General features: G+C 37.8%; 1 protein-coding gene across 1 annotated transcript in view; it reads right to left on the bottom strand.

Annotated features, from left to right (window-relative positions):
* Nucleotides 1-22221, bottom strand: part of HECW1 (HECT, C2 and WW domain containing E3 ubiquitin protein ligase 1) — a 592628-nt gene that overhangs the window by 96924 nt on the left and 473483 nt on the right. The window contains exons 19-21 of the mRNA XM_045827195.1: nucleotides 12841-12961; nucleotides 11764-11877; nucleotides 10624-10776 (exon numbers count right to left, since the gene is read on the bottom strand). Of these exons, the coding sequence (XP_045683151.1) occupies nucleotides 10624-10776; nucleotides 11764-11877; nucleotides 12841-12961 (388 nt within the window). The remainder of the gene's footprint in view (nucleotides 1-10623; nucleotides 10777-11763; nucleotides 11878-12840; nucleotides 12962-22221) is intronic.

Here is a 22221-nt window from a genome sequence, read left to right as displayed (position 1 = left end):
TTGTTCCATATACTTGTAAATACTACAAAGCACCCTCCCTGATCTTAGCCCATTTCACTATCTTCTGGAGTTTTCTTACTCTTGTGTTCAACTCTATTCTCTCACACACAATGCCTACTTTCTATCCTTTACTCTCACTATATCTCATCATCTGACCTCCCACAAGTGCTCTGTTTTTGGGATTCAGCTCACAATCCTTTCACCCTCCAACCAGAGTCTTATCTCTTTTTCATCTATTATAAAAAGTGCCTAGTGGGGTGAAATGTCACAGTTAATGCTATACTTATCCAAAGGACCTCCTGTGTCTTATATACATGTTGGTACTTTAAATCCAATTGAATACGCTCTTGCTGTCTTAATCCATTTTGCCTTCCCTCTGCCACTGATAACACACAAGAGTAAGGGGTAGATGTGAACACCAGTATACCTACTGGAAGACAGAACTCAACAACAAAGGAACTACCAACAGGTAAAAACACAAGTGCAACAAGAGAGCCCACACAAACAAAAGAAAGTGTGACTCTAGAACACCCAGACAAGGAAATCAAGGGACCACACCACTGAATCCTGTAGAACTCTTACCATAGAAGTTCACCCTACAAAGATAACTAGCAAAGTAGAACATCAGGAAGCACAGAAAGAAACAAAAGGAGTCACCTAAACTGGGGAGACAAAAAAAGAACCTGCAATGAAAAGGAATGGAAGACTCCCCACTAAAAGAGCTAAATGAAATGGAGGTAAGCAAACTATCAGATATAGAATTCAAAATAATGCTTAAAAGGATGGCCAAGGACTCACAGACAACTACAAGAAATTGAGTGATAACTAAAACAGTATGAAAAAGAAAATAGAAACTATAAACAGAAACCGGGAATAACTAAAAAATACAATTTCTGAAATAAAAAAAACACACACACACACTATAAGAAATTCCAAGCAGGTTGGATGAAGCAGAACATGGATTTAGTGAGCTGGAAGACAAGGTGGAAAGAAACACCCAGGTATAGCAGCTATGTGAAAAAAAAACTCAAAAAGTATGAAAATAGCTTCAGAGAACTGCAAGATAACATAAAACACAACATCATTTGAATCATAGGAATAACCAAAGGAGAAGAACAAGAACAAGGGACAGAAACCCTGTTTGAAAAAATGACAGAAAACTTTCCAGATGTGGAGAGGGAGAAAATCCCAAAAGTGCAGGAGTCACAGTGAGTCCCAATCAAGAGGAACTCAATAAGGCCCACTCCAAGACATACTATAATTAAAATCCAAAGTTTTAAAGACAAAGAGAGAATCTTAAAAGCAGCAAGGCAGAAATAAGCAGTAACATACAAAGGGGCTCATATAAGTCTAGCAGCTGATTTCTCAACAGAAACACTCCAGTCCAGGAGAGAATGGCAAGAATATTCCAAGTAATGAAAAAGAAACCTGCAACCAAGACTACTCTGTTTGGCAAGCCTCTCAATTAAAATGGTAGGAGAACTAAGGATTTTTCCAGACAAAAGAATACTGAAAGAGTACAACTCTACCAAACCACACTACAAGATATGCTAAAGGGACTACAATAAGAAGAGGAAGGAAATGAGAGGGAAAGAGAGGAACACAGGTACATGTGGGGAAAATGAATAAATATCTATCATTAATAACCTTAATTGTTAATGGATTACACGATCCAATAAAAAGAAATAAAGTAGCTGAATTGAGAAGACAGCATGACCCACACATATGCTGCCTACAATAGACCTACCTCACAACAAAAGACCTACACATACTGAAAATGAAGGGTTGGAAAAAATATTCCAAGCAAATGAACAGGAAACAAAAAGTCTGAGTAGCAATACTCATATTAGACAAAATGCACTTCAAAAATGGGCCATAAAAGAGATCCAGATGGATACTTCATAATTCTCAAAGGAAGAATCCATCAAGAAGACATAAAAATTTTAAACATATATGCACACAACATAAGAACACCCAAATAAATAAAGAAAATCTTGGAAGACTTCAAGAAACATATTGACAGCAACACAATTCTAGTAGGGGATTTCAACACCTCACTGCCTAAAAATGGATAGATCTTCCAAACAAAATATCAACAAGCATTGAACAATGTCCTAGATCAAATGCACTTAAGTGATATATATAGAACATGTGATCCCAAAGAAGCAAAATACATATTCCTTTCAAATGCACATGGAACATTTTCAAAGATAGACCACATCATAGATCACAAGGCAATCCTCAACAAATTCAAGAAAATTGAAATCAGATCATGCATTTTTCTCTGAACACAAAGGACTGAAATTAGAAACTAGCGTCAAAGAAAAAACTCAAAAACCCTCAAATTCATGGAAATTGAATAGCATGGGTCAAGAAAGAGATTAAGGAAGAAATCAAAATGTTTCTGGAATGAAATTAAAAAGAACTCACACCAATCCAAAACTTATGGGATATAGCAGAGGCAGTCCTGAGAGGGTACTTCATAGAGATACAGGCCTACCTAAAAAAGAAACTACCTAACCCTATATCTCCAAGAACTGTAGGAACAACAACGAAGACAACCCAGACAAGTGGAACAAGGCAATAACCAAGACCAGAGCAGAATTAAATGATATAGAGACTAGAAGAACAATTCCAAGGATCAAGAAATCCAGGAGCTGGTTCCTTGAAAAGGTAAACAAAATCAACAAACCTTTAAGCACACTCATCAAGAAAAAAAGGGAGAGGACTCAAATAAACACAATTGGAAATGAGGAGAGATTACAACTGATACCACAGAAATACAAAGGATTATAAGAAATTACTATGAAGAACTATATGCCAAAAAATTTGAACACCTAGGTGAAGTGAACAAATGCTAGAAATATATCATCTTCCAAAGTTAAATGAAGAAGCAGAAAGCCTAAACAGACCAATGATAGCTGATGAAATAGAAGCAGTAATCAAAAAATTCCCAGCACTTAAAAGCCCTGGATCAAACAGTTTCACAGAAGAAGTTTAAAAACACTTAAGGAAGAGCTAACCTGTAACCTTCACAGACTATTCCAAAAAATCCATGAAGATAGAAGACTACCAAACCCTTTTTATGAGGCCAGCATCATACTAATCTGAAAACCAGATAAAGACATGACAAAGAAAGAAAACTACAGGCCAATATCACTGATGAACACATACATGAAAATGTTCTACAGAACATTGGCAAACTACACCCAGTAATACATTCCAATGATCATACACCATGATCAATTGGGATTCATCTCTGGGATGCAAGAGTGGTACAATATTTGCAAATCAATACATGCAATATATCACATAAACAAAAGGAAGGACTAAAATGACAATCATATCAATACATGTGGAGAAAGCATTTGTTAAGGTATAGCACCAATTTATGATGCAAACACTCAGCAAAGTGGAATAGAGGAAACATCCCTCAACATAATAAAGGCCAAATACAGGAGACCTAAAGTCCACATCAAACTCAAGGGGCAAAAACTAAAAGCTTTCCCAGTAATACAAGGAACAAGAAAAGGATGAGCACTTTCCTTCAACACTTCTATTCAACCTAGGATTGAAAGTCCTAGCCACAGCAATTAGACAAGTAAAAGAAATAAAATGCATCCATATTGGAAATGAGGAAGCAAAACTGTCACTGTTTGCAGATGACATGATAATTTACATAGAAAATCCTATAGACTCAGCCAAAAAACTACTGGACCTAATAAATGAATTTGGCAAAATACTGGGGTAAAAAGTCAATATTTAGAAATCAAAGGCATTTTTGAACACCAATAATGAAATCAGAAACAGAAAACAAGAAAAAAATTCCATTTGGTATAGCAAAAAGAAAAAAAGTACCTAGGCATAAACCTTAGCAAGGAGGTAAAAGACCTATACTTAGAAAACTACACAACACTGAAGAAAGAAATTAAGGAAGACACAAACAAATGGAAGCATGTACACTGTTCATTGAATGGAAGAATTAATATAATCAAAATATCCATACTATCCAAAGCAATGTAGAGATTCAACACAATCCTTATAAAGTATCAATGACATATTTCACGAATATAGAACAAATATTTCAAAAATTTATATGGAGCCATAAATGACCCCATATAAGTGCAGAAATTTTAAGAAAGAAGAACGAAGTAGGAGGCATCACAATGCCTAATATCAAACTGTATTACAAGACCACTGTAGTCAAAACAGCCTGGTACTGGCATAAGAACAGATGCATAGACAAATGAAACAGAAGAGAGAGCCCAGAAATAAACCCATGTCTCCATGGTCAATTAATATTTGACAAAGGAGGCAGAAGCATAAAAAGGCATAAAATTAGCCTCTTCAACAAATGGTGTTGGGAGATCTAGACAGCCACATACAAAAAAAAAAAATGAAACTCCATCACCAACTCACACCATACACAAAAATTGATTCACAATGGATAAAAGACTTAAATATATATCATGAAAAAATACAAGTCCTAGAGGAGAACATAGGCAGGAAAATCTCATATATTCCATGCAGCAATATTTTCACCAATATGTCCCCTAGAGCAAGGGACATAAAGGAAAGAATAAACAAATGAGACCTCGTCAAAATAAAATGTTTCTGCACAGCTAAAGAAAACAGCATTAAAATGAAGTGAAAACCAACCATATGGGAAAACATATTTGCCAATGATACCTCAGACAAGTGTTTGATCTCCAAAATATATAAAGAACTCACATGACTCCACTCCAGGAAAACAAACAACCCAATTAAAAAATGGGCAAAGGACCTGAACAGACACTTCTCCAAGGAAGACATAGAAAAGTCCCAGAGGCATATGAAAAGATGCTCAGCATCACTAGCCATCAGAGAGATGCAAATTAAAGCCACAATGAGATACCACTTCACACCTGTCAGAATAGCCATCATAAACAAATAAACAAAGAACAAGTGATGGTGATGTTGTGGAGAAAATGGAACCTTAGTGCACTGTTGGTGGAAATGCAGACTGGTGCAGCCACTGTGGAAAACAGTATGGAATTTCCTCAAAAAACTAAAAATGGAACTGCCTTTTCACCTGGCAATTCCACTGCTAAGATTGTATCCTAAGAATCCTGCAACACCAATTCAAAAGAACCGATGCCCCCAATGTTCATAGCAGCACAATTTACAATAGCCAAGTGCTGGTAGCAACCTTTGTGCCCATCAGTAAATTAATGCATCAAAAAACTATGGTACTTTTACACAATGGTATATTATGCAGCAGAAAGAAAGGAGCTCCTACGCTTTTTGACAGCATGGATGGATCTGGAGAGCATGTGCTAAGTAAGCCAGAGGTGAAAGACAAATACCATATGATCTCACCTATAAGTGGAACCTAATCATCAAAACAAAGAAGCAAGGAAAATATAACTAGAGACAGTGAAATTGAGAACAAACTGACAGTAACCAGAGGGCTGGTAGGTGGGGATAATGTGAGGAGAAGGGGGAGGGATTTTCAGGAACATGTAAAAAGGTACATGGACAACACCAAAGGAGGGCAGGATGGATTGTGTGGGGTGGGGATGGCTGGTGTGGTGTGCAGTGGTGGGGGGGAAATGGAGACAACTCTTCTTGAACAATAAAAATTAATTTAACAAAAGAAGAAAAAAGAAATAGGCAGAATGAACATAGTCACAACCTGTCATGCATATTGTATGGTGACTATTCAACTAATTTATTCCCCACAGCTTCCCTAGGGCAGTGTTAAGAAGACAACTCTTATTCGTCAGGAGATGAGACCAGTAAATCTCTTGTATCTGTGTAGAAAATACACAAGGACTGCTGTTAGACTGGCTTTTGGTGGGAGATCTTATCTGATTTTTGACTCAAAAACTACACACTGAGCTCTATGTTAGCAAGAACACTTAGGGGTTGAAGGGCCAGAAACATCTAATGGAATATTTTTATAATGTGGTTTTATCTATGAATTCAAGATTCTGCAGATGTAGCAATGGGTATTTTAAATGTGCTATCCATTATTCTACACAGCAAGGTTAGTATTTAGAATCAAGAGCAGGTAAAGAGCTTCCCAGATAATAAAAAGCTTATTTTTGTCTTGTGGCCCTGTTCTGTTGAATGAGGGGAGAGCAGGCATCAGAGTCATTCCTTCTCCCTGACTGACCCCAGCTCCAGGCTGTTCTGAGCCAGGGATAATTTCTAGCTTTACAAAATCAAGTCTGTGACCATTATGAGTCATATAATCTTTTGGTCTCTCTTTTTAATAATTGATGTGTTAGTTATAGTAAGTGTCATTGTCTTCACAGGCTCTGTGGATCAAAAGATAGAGGGTACCAGGAAGTGAGGAAGGAAGGAGGGTCACACACCTAGATCTGAGATCACAGACTTCCCATCCTTGTTGGTAGGTGAGTTGCATCTGGTAAGGCAATTATATTTGAGAACTCAGGATTTGGGTTTCCTCAGTGTCATAAACACTGCATCAGCAACATTGACAAGACCTCAGTCTGGGACATAACCCACAGTTGCTGAACACACATTGTGCAAGGACCAGAGTGACTTAAATCAGGAATTAGCCTTCCTAGCACCCTCCATTAAAGTGCCAAAGAGTTGACCACTTGGGTGCTCAGTTTTCTTTGTAAATCCACTTGCCATGAGGTATAAGTTTCTTTAGTAGAAAAATACCTAGAAGGAGCAACTATAGCATTACCATCTCGTTGAGACACACATTCCAAGAGGGCTTCCTATTCAAAGCTAAAGAAGGTGTTTCAAGCTCGCTCACCCTGGCTGTTACTATGCAAAGAAAATCCTACCCCTCTCCAAAGACCTCTGAGGCACTGATGAGAGTAGAGTCCAACTCAATTTGCTATTCATGTTATAGTCTTGTGCTGTTTCCACATCCCACCTTTCTTGCCAGACCAGGGCTCAAGGAACTAAAGGGTCAGAGTTGGAGCCTGGGAACAGAGGGGAAGTCACTGCTCACTCCATAACAATTTGCCATCCAATGTATAGCACTAAAAGAACATTATTATTGCACAAGCTCTGCTTAGACTGCTAGTTGGAAGAAAGCTACACACATTTTTGTTTTCGGATTACACAGCAGATATATTCAAACAAGTGGGAAAACTAGTGGATGAAAGTCCTCATGTTCTTTCCTTTGGAAAAACAAAGGTTAACTAGCATCTCCAGGGCAAGCACACTGGGTCTTTGCCCTTTATAAAGGATCGGTCCAAGAACATTGCTAATTCTTACATGTATCACACAATTTACTTCCTCAATGCAATAAAGTATACCTGACACATCAACAGAGCCTCTTCACTCTCTAATGCCAGAGATAAGCAGAAGCAAAACAAAACAAGAAAAAAAAGGGTGAAAGCAGGGGCTAGGTAGCTGGTGATGTGCCTTCCTCAGTGGAAAGTGACTGAGGCCACACTTCAGTAGTAAATGATCAGGTTACAAGCCCAGCAAGTGTTCTGTACTATTAGGCATTTGCCTATTGCCTTATTCTGTGTTTGCACTGAAACATTGTTGACTCTCAGGATTTCTTCAGAACATTGGTTCCCTGTCATGTCATCACAGCACTTAGTCCTGCTTTCCTCTGCCACCATTCAAACACAGCTCCATTGGCCATCTCAATGCTCTTTCTCCCTTGATGTCCTAACATCTGTTCTCCCAATCATGTGCTATGAACACTCTGAGTCCCCATTCTTTTGCCTAGATACCTCCTCCAGCATCTGCCTTTTCAGATTGCCTTCTCTCCTTCCAAAGAAGTTCTTCTGAGTACCTCTAACTCTCTCCAGGCCCTGTATTTCTTTAATCACACTCCTCCCAGGGTATGAGCTCTCTGGCCACTCAGCCTCCTTTGAGGACCTTTACCTCTGTCCATCCCTTACACATCAATATTGTCCACTTTCATATGGGCTTCAGCTCTGCTTGCTGTCTTCACAAGCTTTGAGGACATGCATAACTTCCCACAGCTAAGCCACTTTGTGTTGGTGTCTCTCAAATGTCAATATCTAGTACAGCTGCTCATCTTCTAATTAGGGCCTTAGCTCCATTTATATATTGCCACAATACGTTGTATTAATAACAGAAATTGCAAGTTCTACCTGTCAAAGAGTGAATTCCTCATTTTTCCTCTTGATGTTGTCTACTCAACCTAACTCCAGTCACAGTTAATAGCATCAATTGACCCAGCTGTGTTACCAGAAACCTTGCACTTATTCTACATATCTCTTCCCCTCTTAACATTCAATCATCTCTTCTCCCTCTATGATGTCCATTCATTTCTGGGACACTGTCTCTGTCTTAGTTTTGACTATTTCTCTCTCTGACTTATCAGCAGCTTCAGAACTAGTTTGGCTCTTTCCATCCCTACCTCCTCAATTTTCTCTTCACAATATGACAAGACAGTTTTTAAAAACACAACTCCAATTATAGTATGATTCATAAAGGATGTGAAAGATATGACCACCTGCTTCTCTCTTTTATATCTAGCCTCAATTTCTCTTTTTTTGATCAGATGAATCTTTATTACAAAACACCTTGAATGAAAGACAAATCACAAATTCAAAATGTAGCTTAGTCTTATTTCACTTAATAAAGTCATAAGGGAACTAGTTGATAAACAAACCCTTAGGACTCACAACTTCGACCAGGAGCTAGAACCCACATAACCACTGTTGTAATTCTAGCCTTACTTTCTATCACACACTCAAAAGGTATTCTCTGATGTAATCTAGCTATATTACTTGCTGAAGGCTCCATTCCCTCTCATGTCTTTTAATTATTACTTCCAATTTTGACTCTGTGACATATCTTTTCTTCCCTTCTCCTATATAACTGTTCCTTAAGACCTGATACAATCATCCCTTCTTTTCATAAGATCCATTGTTTTTCTATGTGCATCTTTGGTGTGTGTGCATATATGAAGAATTGTACATACATAGGTATGTATGTATAATGCAGCACTTACAATTTTGTATTACAATAGTTGGTTCACTTATGTGTTCTTCCTACTACATCACCTTCAAGGAAGACATCTTACTCACTTCATCTTTGTATCTTCCCAGCATATAGTGTGTGTTTAATTTATAATCATTAAATTATTAAATGTATCCCTAAATCCATCATATTACTATGTGGTATGATATTTGATGAAAATATTTCTTTATTTGTAGCAGATTCCAATTCATGGTCTCTAAGATGCTATCTTAAATTTCATGCTTACAAACTAAGAGAATTGAAGGATTATATTAAGTATAATTTCTGTACATGTTAAGTCTTGTATCATGGGTTATAGCAATCTCTAATACTGTCTAAATGTGACCTAAGTTAAAGCTGACATTCAATCCTTAGGGTCATACATCCCCTTGGCAATATCTTGTTTGCTCTGCTTGTCTGTGTCCATGTTTCTGTCTCACAGGTGTATTCATACTTTTATTGGTAGTGACAGGAAAGAAATGACAGGAAAAAGACAAATTTTGTGACTTATGTCAAATGTTTGATGTAAACTTACTCTTGCCTCAGCTACATAACTATAGAGCTGAGACTATTGAAGAGAGCTGGCATCACAACAGCTAGAAGTCTTACCTTCTAGCTGGGTTATTTAATATTATAAAACCAAAATACAGAGATATAGGCCTAGCAGGCACAGGTATCACCTCAGAAGCTTCTTTCATCAGCTGCCATTGTAAGACATCATAAATAAACAGTGTCACAACAACCACATTAACAATCTACAAGACTCATTTCCTTCTTGATAACAGGAACTCCACAGTGAGAGTGGGGTAGTTTTCAAATCAGGTATGGTGACACAGCAAGAAAGTGTAAGCATTCTACATTTTCCATGCAAATTTCTTTTCTTTTCTTTGTAGTTTTTTATTGTTGTTCAAGTACAGTTATCTCCATTCCCCTACTACTCCACCCCATCCCAAGCCATCCCTATCTCCCACCCTGATTCCACGCCCTGCCTCCGGTTTTATCCATGTGTCCTTTATAGTTGCTCCTGAAAACCTTTCCCTCATGCAAATTTCTGAAGGTTTCTAATATCTGAAGTATCTCACCTACAGGACTGCACAGAATTGACTATTACTTATCCTCTTATACATATCAGTGAGTACTAATAGATGCCTCAATAGGAGAAAAGCAAAGAGATAAAGATTTTTGAGTCAAAAGGATACTTAGAGATGTGATCCAACAACTGTATTTTACAATCAGATTCAGAAGCTGATGTCCACAATGCTAAAGCCATTGATCCAAAAATGTACAAGTATCAAAGAATTTTAAACCTATATATACCTGCAAGGAATATTTACGGGGGACTCATAATTTTAGTAGAATTATCAGCATTCAGGACCTATTTCTATTTACTTCAGTGTCTCTTCAGAAGGCAATTGCTAGATCAATTTGATGTAGACAATACTTCTGCAGTGTCTTTAGTAATTTATTTTGTATTCTGGGTGAAGACTAACAGGTAGTCTTCCTTCGAGTGCTTTGTTGTTCACTCTCATTACCTCTAATAGTGTCTGGCCCACTACTCTAAACACAGTGGCCCCCGAGAAATGCTTTTGCCTTCTAACTAAGAAAAGCTAGAACCTTCAAACATAAGAAAGCAAAAATGCTAGATCTTACCATTCTAGATGATTTTCCACAAATGCGGACATAGGGCTGATCTGTACTGTATAAGTATCATTTGCAGAATACTCAAAGAGTCCATAGTAAGGGTTGAAGAGCTCCTGAGACAAAAGAAAGAAGAACTCTCTCGAAGGACCACTGTAATCCAAGCTGCAAAGAAAGCAGAAGCCCAGGAAACCATTATGACCAGAATGTAGGGGACATATCTCTATCTCGGTACTAGCATGCTCTTTCAGAGTCAGTACTAGGGAATGCCAAGAGAAGCCTTGGCTCTTTAGAATGGATCTCAATGGAAGTATTAATTTGCTGTGGAAAATGAGGTTTAGTCATTGGTTTGGGGAAGTTCTTACTTAGATGTTCATGAATGAACTCTTATGGCAATGTCCTTTAGCCATTTTTTTTTCTTTTTGATCACTTATTGGATAAAACACATAGCTCACCCATTAAAAACAAGGGCTTTCTTGGGAAAGGCACAAGAGAATTCCTGAGACAATTTGTATATACACACATGCATATGTCTAAATTGAAAAGATTCCAACTTCATATTTACATGCCATCTTAGATGAGTTTGTCCTCGGTGGTTGAGATTATTTTCCATAAAATCACTGAAAATTATGTAAAATATTTGGTAGGTTGTTGTATATGTGTACTTTATCTTTTTACACTGACCTATATAATGTTATTATTTTTGAGAATGGAGTCAAATTAATTTAAAGAAACAAAGAATAATATTTTGAACAAAGAATGCTGCAATAATTGGACTTTTACATATACAAAAATATACCTTTAACCTTATATCACATTATTGTATATGTGTACTTTGAGAGGAAGAGTTTTTTTTATCAGATACTAAGAAGTATACACCACCTGAAAAAGTAAAGGTACAGTAGTTTAGGGCTGTATTTTTGGTTTATAATTTGACCATGTAGCTCAGACTTTAATACCTTTGGCTTTTAAAGAACATGAAATCTAAAGTTTGGCAATACCTAGAGAAAGACTCCCCAGAAGGACACCTTCAGAATTACCTTTGGGCAAAGGCTTAGAGCCACCGTGCTTCTTCTTAAGAAAAATTAACCAAGATCTATGGACTCTAATACAGCACATTAAGATGTCTGCATAAGACTACTGGTGCCTCACCCTTCCTCTCCAACAAAGGTGATGTACAGCTTGTTTCGCTGGAGCTCTTTCCGGGAATAAGCCATCACTTGATTGAAGGTTCCCTCCAACAAATGGTCCCGACGAATAAGGAGCCTAGGAAGGAGTAGAAGCCACATGGATTTTGAGTGGTAGCTTAAAGCTCCATTGTTGGAGAGCATTCTGATAAGCAGTGAGTGCCCAGGTATCACTTCCCAGTCTCTCAATGACGTGCATGTTCCATTAGCTGAGTGATGGACTTTTGTAAAACACTCTTTTCAAAACATTGATAGCACAGGACAATATGTATGCTTTTATAATTAAATACATTCTATCCTATTGGACCATTTTTTTCAAAACTATTTCCAAAAAGAATCTTTTCAGTTGTATTTTTGAGTTTGGGTTTGGCTTTTCATTATATAAACAATTAATCCAGAAGAGGAGAAAAACACAACTTTTTACTTAGACTCCTATTACAAAGTGACAATGTTACAAAGAGTCCATGAATTTGACAAATTAGTTAAGTTTGTCTGAGGAATAAGTAAAGGGACTTATATGATTTTTTTCCACTTTTTAAATTTTATTGTTCAAGTAAAGTTGTCTGTCTTTTCTCCCCTTCTCTCCCCTCAACCCCAGCCATCCTCATCTCCCTCCCTTGATTCCACCTGCTCTTGGTTTAGTCCATGTGTCATTTATAGTTGTTCCTGAAAACCCTTCACTCTTTCTCCCCATTATTCCCTCTTATCTCCCCTCTGGTTATGGTCCATTTGTTCTTAATTTCAGTGTCTCTGGTTATTAAATTTAGTTCAAGATTCCTTGTTTTCTACTGTTGACTTTACACATGCCTTTGTATGAAATCTACTGTTCTTTCTTCTGGTCCATTACTTTCTTTTTTGCCTTCTCATCAATTTCTTAACTTCCTTTCTTCTATCTTCTCAATTTCGCAATTTTTCCTTCCTCCGTATTATAAAGCTGTTACCACACCATGGTATCCAGTCTCATAACTTTACAAAGGCATAGGGATGAAAAAGATAGAAAAACATGTCATATGAATTCAGTGCTAAGTACTGGAGCACTCACTTAATTTTTCCTGGACCCTGACCAAATCCTTTGGCTTCCAGTTTTCGATAGAAATTGCGGAGTTTGGCCTCAAAATCTCTCCGGTAGGGTGAAGGGGCTCTTGCACTAGCTCTCTGCAAACCTGCAGAGAGAAATACATAGGCTGAAGGTCAATACTGTTTATCAAAGAACAAACACACAGAGCAGAAGTAGAAGAACCAACCAGTGTCACATACCTGTGTCTTCATATTTTTTTCTCCAACAAGTTTCCCTTAATTTACTTCACAACTTCAGTTACATTTATAATAAAGAGAAATAATTAAAAAAGAAAAAATTCTGATGACAATAAATATTTGTTCTCTACTTCACTCAAGTTTTACCTCTCTTAAAAATACCTTGATGAGTATATTTCTTGGCTTAATTATACTTAGATAATCTAAAATAACATAAATGAAACTAGACTAAACTTTTCTTGTAAGTCATTTTCTTTAAGAAATGATTGCAGGATAGGGCAAATGGAAGAGGACTGAATGGAAGTCACACTAACCTCCCAGTACCAATCTGAAATTACAACTAAATTGTGGAGAATTCACCCTAAACAAACAACTGAAAAATAGCAAGAGAGAAGCCTTATAACCTCAGACAGTCCAAAGAATCAACTTCAGCACAATCTGACTAGTAAGGAGAATGGTAGAGACTCGAGAAAGATGGCTGGGCTGGGCACCCACAGGTAGCACCACTGGAGGGATAATTAAGCAACTAGTTGGATACCTCTGAGAAGTGTGGAGTGTAAACCCTAAGTTGGGTTCACCAGCCTAGAGGACCAGATACCAAAAAGTACACAGACAACCACCGGTGGCAAAAAGTGGCTGGGTTGCTCTCTGCCAGAGAAATAGCTAGAGATGCAAAGAGCCATTTAAAGGGCCAACACACAAATTTTCATTTGTTGCCACTTATTATGGACTCTGGCAAAGGTGGGAGTAGAATGAGCTAGAGACACATGAGAGACTAGAGATGGAAGCTTTGGGAAGAGAGTTGAGAGAGTAGACCTTGGGATCCTGGTGCTGAATCATCCTCGATAAAATATCAGCCATCCTGCTCAGACAGACCACTTCCAACCAAGCAGCAGCAGCCTGATGGGAAACAATAGCCCTGACTCCAGGAAGGCCTCTACCCTGGCCCTGTGGTACTTAACCATGAGTGCTGAGTGCAGAGTGACTAGATTAACCACCAATGGAGTCATCCACAGATGGTAGATATTGGAAATCTTGAACAGGTTGATTAAGGTCAGACAGAGTTAACAAGTGACATCACCAGAGGTGTATCCAGTGTGAAAAACAGTGGTAACTACTAGAGGCTACCACGACAAAATCCACTGTGGTCCTCTCCGTGATTTGAGATATTTTCTTTCCTGAATAGCTTTTTAACATTCATTTCTTATCTGTTGAGTTTGTGAATATTAAGTCACTAGATTTTATACTATAGTTTATTTCAATTCACATATTTTACCCCTCCCTTCTCTTATCCCATTTTACCTTCTTCTTTCCACTCATTATTTTAATTTTAAATTTTTTTCTCTCTTACAACAACTTGTTTCCACTCTACACTTTGCTGCCACTTCTCAGTACTCTTCATTTTGCCTTCTTCTCCTTTTTTATTCATGATGCAAATTTTACTTTCTCTATTTCCATTGCTCCAATTCCCAACCCTTCTTAGTGATCCTCCCTCTACTATCTCAAAATCACTTTTAGTGAGTTTTTTGTTCAGTTGTTGATATGTGTGAGTTTGTTGTCATTTCGCTGTTCATATTTTTATATTTTTCTTAGATAAGTCCCTTTAACATTTCATATAATAAAGGCTTGGTGATGATGATCTCCTTCCACTTGACCTTGTCTTGGAAGCACTTTACATGTCCTTCCATTCTAAATGAAAGCTTTACTGGATAGAGTAATGTTGGATGTAGGTCCTTGCCTTTCATGACTTGGAATACTTCTTTCTAGGCCCTTCTTGCCTGTAATGTTTTTTTGAGAAATCAGCTGATAGTCTCATGGGAATTCCTTTGTAGTTAACTGTCTCCTTTTCTCTTGCTGTTACTAAGATTCTTGCATTCTCTTTAATCTTGGGTAATGTAATTATGATGTGCCCTGGCGTGTACTTCCTTGGGTCCAACTTCTTTCCAACTCTCTGAGCTTCCTGAACTTCCTGGAAGTCTATGTCCTTGGCTAGATTGGAGAAGTTCTCCTTCATTATTTTTTCAAATAAATTTTCCATTTCTCGCTTTCCTCTTCTCCTTCTGGCACCCCTATGATTCAGATGTTGGAATGTTTAAAGATGTCCTGGAGGTTTCTAAGCCTCTCCTAATTTTTTTTGAATTCTTGTTTCTTCATTCTGTTCTGGTTGAATGTTTCTTTCTTCCTTCTGGTCCAAAGTGTTGATTTGAGTTTTGGTTTCCTTCCCTTCACTGTTGGTTCCTTTTATCCCACTTTTCATAGCCTGCACTTTTTCCTATATTTTGTGACCATACTCAACCAATTCTGTGAGTATCCTGATTACCAGTGCTTTGTACTGTATATCTGATAGGTTGGCTATCACTTAGTTGTATTTTTTTTTCTGGATCTTTGTTCTGTTCTCTGATTTGGGCAATATTTGTTTTGTCTCAGCACACCTGTTACATAGTAAGGGGAGGAGCCTTAGGTATTTGTCAGGGAGGGGCAACCCATGTCACTGTGCTGTGCCACCGTATGTGGGGGAGGGGTCTAAGAGGGACTAATGCGGCCTACTCAGCTCTTGGGAGGCTTTCAGTCACTTGCCCCACTACCCACAAGCAAATTGGGCTCTTCTGATGATGATTACCAGGTGGGTGGGTTTGTGTACATTCTAGGACACTGTGGGTCTCTCCAATGAACTCTCCTGTGAAGCCAAGAATTTCTCCTGCTGCCTCAACCTCCACACATTTTCTGTCAGAAGCTTTGAGTCTTTATTTCCGTGTGCCAGAACACTGGGTTGTGTAGTCTGTCTTGCTCCCTAGTTGTTCCTCTCAGTTTATCCACTCAGAAATGTGGGACAACCTGCTCCACCAGCTTCTGCCTCACCTGGTTCTCCAGCTGCCACCTTGCTGTGAGTCCTCTCTGTCAAGCTGCCTGACTCTGCCCCTCCTACCAGTCTGGATGAATGTCTCTGCTTTAACTCCATGGTTTTCAGACTTCCATACAGTTCTATTTTCTGTCAGTTCTGGTTGGTTTTTGTTTTTAAATTTTTTGTTGTCCTTCTTTTGGTTGTGTGAAGAGGCAGTGTATCCATCTATGCCTAAGAGGTCATCTCACATTCACTATCCTTTCTTATAATAGTTTTAATCTCTTTACACCCCTTTTAATACTGGTTCATTCACTGTTGATAGTGGGACTGCAGGGGAGACTTATTTTTGTAGGTTTGCATTTGTTTCCTGGTTTTGTGGTTTTGTTCTGCAAGCACCTGCAAAATATCATATAAGATGTGGTGGGCAGAGAACCCTAATCAACCAGCTGGAAAGAAAGAACCACCAAAGAATGACCCAACAAGCAATGCCCAATTATATCCAGAGAGCCAACATAAATGGCATAAAGGGCATCCCAAGAGCATAAAGTTCAGGAGATCAAGAAGACACACAACTGAATATCACATATTTCCTACCATAGAAGTTCACACTAGAAATTCAGGAAGTCAAAACAGATCAATCTAAGAAGCAGAAGCAAACAAGAAGACTCCCACAAGTGATGGGAAGACAAAGAAGCAAATCAAAAGGAAAATAGGAATCTTCAGAAAGAGTGGTAAATGAAATAGAAGCAAGTTGACTCTCAGATATTGAGTTCAAAACAATGGTTTTAAGGAAGCTAATGACCTCAGTGAGATATACCGAAAACTAGGGAAATTATGAGGAACTTACTGTAGAATATATCATCATGAAAAAAGACAAAGAGATAATCAACAAGAGCGAAGGGGAAGTGAAGAATACAATTTCTGAACTGAAGAACACATTAGAAGAATCAAAAGCAGGCTAGAGGAAACTGAGGATTGAATCAGCAAGCTGGAGAACAAGGCAGATAGAACTGTTAGAAAGAACAAGAAAAGGAAAACAGATTGACAAAGAAGAAAAAGGGGCTAAGAGAACGACAGGACACATGAAACATAATAATATATGTATAATAGGGATACCAGAAACACAATAAGAAGAGCAAGGGACAAAAAACATGTTCGGAAAAAAATGATGGAAATTTTCCCTAATTTGACGATAGAAAAAGCCACACAAGTACAGGAATAACAGAGGGTTCCAATCAAGAGGAATCTAAAGAGGCCCAATCCAAGACACATCATAATTAAAATGGAAAAATTTAAAAACAAAGACAGAATCTTAAAGGCAATAAGGGAGAAACAGGAGGTAACATACAAGAAGCTGAGATAAGGCTAGCACCTGACTTCTCAACAAAAACACTACAAGCCAGAAAGGAATGTCAAGAAATATTCCAAGTAATTAAAAGCAAAGGCCTGCAACCCAAACCACTCTACTCATCAAGGTTCTGAAATAAATGGTAGGCAAAATAAGGAGTTTCCCAGACAGAAGAAGGCTAAAAGAATAAACTTCCACCAAACCAGCATTGCATGATATGCTAAAAGGACTGTTTTAGGCAGATGAAGAAAAAGAGTGATAAGAGCACAGGTCCAAAGAGGGTAAAATGGCAATGAATAAGTATCTATCAATAAAAACCTTAAATGTTAATAGATTAAATCCTCCAATAAAAAGACATACGGTAGCTGAATGGATGAGAAAACACAGCCCACACATATGCTACCTACAATAGACCCACCTCAGAATAAAACAACTACACAGACTGAAAATGAAGGATTGGAAAAAGTATGCCAAGCAAATGAAGAGGAAAAAAATAGCTGGAGTAGCAACACTTATATCACACAAAATAGACTTCAAAGCAAAGGCCATAAAAGAGACCCAGAGGACACTTTGTAATACTCAAAGGAAGAATCAATCAAGAAGACTTAAATATTGTAAACATATATGCACCCAACAAAAGGAACACCCAAATATATAAGAAAAATGTTGGAGTACTTCAAGAAAGATATAGACAACAACAGCATTATACTAAGGGATTTTAAAATGGAACTGTCAAAAATGGATAGATCTTCCACAAAAAATATCAACAAGGATATTGTGGAGCAGAATGACACATTATTTCAAGTGCATTCAACTGATATACATAGAAACTTTCATACCAGAGAACCAAAATACACCTTATTTTCAAATGCTCATGGAACATTTTCAAAGATAGACCACATCATAGGAGAGAAAAAAGTCTCAACAAATTCAAGAAAATTGAAATCATATCAAGCATTTCCTCAGATCAAAAGGGCTTGAAACTAGAAAGGAACCTCAAGGAAAAAACTCAAAAACAATCAAATTCATGGAGATTGAATAGCATGATGTTACACAATGAATGGGTTAAGAATAAAATCAAAGAAGAAATAAAAAAGTTTCTGTAAACAAATGAAAATGAACTCACAACAGTCCAAAACTTATGGGACACAGCAAAGGCAGTCCTCAGAGGGAAGTTCATAGCAATACAGGCCTACTTAACAAACAAACAAACAAAAAAAGAAATATCTCAAATAAACAACTTAATAAAAACAGGATGAAGAAAAACAAAACTACACAACACTGAAGAAAGAAATTAAGGAAGACACAAATAAATGGAAGCATATACTGTGTTCATGGATTGGAAAAATTAACATCATTAAAATGTCCATAATACCATATTATCTCACCTATAAGTGGAACCTAATCAACAACAACAACAACAACAATCAGAAAAAACTCCATGCAATCAAAATATAACCAGAGACACTGAAACTAAGAATAAACTGACAGCAACCAGAGGGGATGTGGAAGGAGATAATGGGGGGGGGGAAGCAGGGAAGGGTTCTCAGGAACATCTATAAAGTACACATGGACAAAACCAAAGGGGGGTACAATCAAGGGTGAGAAGTAGGGATGGCTGGGGTGGAGGAGAGTGGTGGGGGGAAATAGTCAAGACAACTATACTTGAGCAGCAATATAAAAGTTAAAAATATATCCATACTACCTAAAGCAATTTATAGATTCAATGCAATTCCTGCTAAAATGCCAATAAAATATTTTACAGACCTAGAACTAACATACTGAAAATTTGTATGGAACCACAAACAACCCCAAATAGCTGCAACAATTTTGAGAAAGGACAGAGTAGGAGGGATCACAGTATCTGACATCAAATTATATTATAATGCCCCTGTAATCAAAACATCTTGTACTGACATAAGAACAGACACATAGATCAATGGGACAGAATAGAAGCCCAGAAATAAACCCATGTCTGTATGGTCAATTAATATTTGGCAAAGGGGGCAGAAGCATGAAATGGAGTAAAAATAGCTTCTTCAACCAATTGTGTTGGGCAACCCAGATGGCTACATGTAAAAAATTGAAACCCAACCACCAATTAACACCATATACAAAAATAACCTCACAATGGCTAAAAGACTTAAAAACAAATCATGACACCATAAAAGTCCTAGAGGAGAGCACAGGCAGGAAAATCTCAGATATTCCATGCAGCAGTATGTTCATGATACATCCCCTAGAGCAAGGGGGATGTAAAGGAAAGAATAAACAATGGGACTTCATCAAAACAAAAGGATTATCATCATTACATAAATCATCAACATAATGCAAAGGGAGCCAAGTGAGTGGAAAATATATCTGCAAATGATAACTTGGACAAGGGTTTGATTTCCAAATATGTAAAGAACTCACACAAACCCAGACCAGGAAGACAAACAATCCAATTTAAAAAAAATGGGCAAAGTAACTGAACAGGCACTTCTCCAAGGAGGACATACAGAGGTATGAGACACCTAGGAAAGGATGCTCAGCATCACTAGCCATCAGAGAGATGCAAATTGAAACCACGATGAGATACCACTTCAAACAAATCAGAATGGCCATCAAACAAATTAACACACAATAAATTCTAGTGAGGTTGTAGAGAAAAGGGGACCTAATACATTGTTGGTGGGAATGCATTACAGTAACCAGAGGGAAGTGGAGAGTGGGGTAATGAGTGAAGGAAGGGTTAGTGTCATCAAGGAACACATATAAAAGACCCATGGACAAAGCCAAAGCAGGGAAATATTGAGGGTGGCAGCTGGGGATGGAAAAGGGAACTGGTGGAGGGAAAATGGAGACAACTGTACATGAACAACAATAAAAAAAACCTGGTGAATTTACACAATGAAATACTGTGCAGCAGAAAGAAGGCTCTCCTACATATCATGACAGCATGGATGGACCTGTGGAGTATTATGCTTAATGAAATAAGCCAGGCAGTAAAATACACATGTCATATTATCCCACCTGTATGAGGAATCTACTGAACAAAATAAACAAATGAGTAAAATAGAACCGGAGGCATGGAAACAACAAAGAGACAAAAAGCAACCAGAGCTGAGAAAGATAAGGGTAGAAAGAAAGGAAAGGGACTAGTCAAGGAACATGTATGAATGATCCAAGGACATAGACAATAGGTGTGGGTGTGGTAGGTGGCCTGGGAGGAGTAGAGCAAAGGGGGCTAATTGGGACAACTGTAACAGAAAACCATCATATATTTTTTAAAAAACAATAAAAAACAGAAACCAATTGTATGGGAAAATATATTTGCAAATGATACATCAGACAAGGTTTTGGTCTCCAAAATATATGAAGAACTCACAGGACTCCACTTCAGGATGAAAAACAGTCCGATTAAAAATGGGCAAAGGACCCAAACAGACACATCTCCAAGGAGGAAATACAGAGGGCTCAGAGGCATATGAAGGGTTGTGTAGAAAGGGGAACCACAGTACACTGATGGTGGGAATGCAGGCTGGTGCAGCCACTGTGAAAAACAGTATGGATTTTCCTCAGAAAACTAAAAATGTAACTGCCTTTGACCCAGCAATTCCACTGCTGGCATTATACCCTGAGAGTCCTGAACCACTAATTCAAAAGAAGCTATGCACTCCAATGTTCATAGCAGCACAATTTACAATAGCCAAGTGCTGGAAGCAGCCTAATTGCCCATCAGTAAATGAATGGATCAAAAAACTTGTACATTTACACAATGAAAAACTACACAGCAGAAAGAAAGAAGGAGCTCCTACCCATCATGGCTGCATGGATAGGTCTGGATAGCATTAATCTAAGTGAAATGAGCTAGGCAGTGAAATACAAATACCATATGATCTCACCTGTAAGTGGAACCTAATCAACAAAAAGAAACAAGCAAGGAGAGTACAATCAGAGATTTTGAAATATAGAATTGACAGTAACCAGAGGGGTGGATGGCAGGGGATAAAGGGGAAAGAAAGGGAAAAGTCATCACGGAATGTGTGCTAAGGACCCATTGATAAAGCCAAAGGGAAGAAGGACTGAGGGTGGGTTAGGCAGTAGAAAGTGATGTTAGGAAAATGGAGACAACTGTACTAAAAAACAATAGGAAAGAAATGAAAGGAGGAAAGAGGAAAGAAAAAGGAAAGAAAGAAAGGAAAGGAAGGAAAGGAAGGAAAGGAAGGAAGGAAGGAAGGAAGGAAGGAAGGAAGGAAGGAAGGAAGGAGAAAGAAAGAAAGAAAGAAAGAAAGAAAGAAAGAAAGAAAGAAAGAAAGAAAAGAAAGAAAGAAAGAAAGAAAGAAGAAGAAAGAAAGAAGAAGGAAGGAAGGAAGGAAGGAAAGAAAGAAAGGAAAGAAAGAAAGAAAGAAAGAAAGGAAAGAAAGAAAGAAAGAAAGAAAGAAAGAAAGAAAGAAAGAGAAAGAAAAGAAAAAAAGAAAGAAAAGAAAAGAAAAAAGAAGAAGGAAGGAAGGGAAGAAAGGAAGAAAGAAAAGAAAAGAAAAAAAAAGAAAAGGAAAGGAAAGAAAAAAGAAAAGAAGAAAAGAAAAAAGAAAAGAAAAGAATAAACATGTTGGATGGGAGTAGGATGCTTGGATCAGTAATTTTAGAGATGATGATGTTGGGAAGATGACCGTGAGAAGTGGTTGAGGTGGAGGAAGAGAAGTTCACTGCCAATAAGGAAGTTCAGAAACTAGGAGCCAGGGAACTAAATAGGTGTCCTTGTGGATATTGAAATCATCCTGGATGGTAGAAGAACTTGGTAAAGAGAGAGAAACATGAGACAGGTACTACAGTCTTTGACAATGAGAAAGTGAGAAAAAGATTGATAGATGACAGTTACTAAGAGAGGGGATACAGCTGAATGGTAAAAGCAAGGAAGCACAGAGAGGACAAGCCCCATCTTTGGATCTTGTAGCACCAGAGGAGTGAGGGAACCAGTATTCATCACTTCAAGT

The sequence above is a fragment of the Phyllostomus hastatus genome, unplaced genomic scaffold, assembly GCF_019186645.2.
Source record: "Phyllostomus hastatus isolate PE091 unplaced genomic scaffold, TTU_PhHast_1.1 phas_scaffold_78, whole genome shotgun sequence".
NCBI lineage: Eukaryota > Metazoa > Chordata > Mammalia > Chiroptera > Phyllostomidae > Phyllostomus > Phyllostomus hastatus.
Note: the sequence above shows the minus strand (reverse complement) of the source record. Positions and strands in the feature narration are given on the sequence as shown.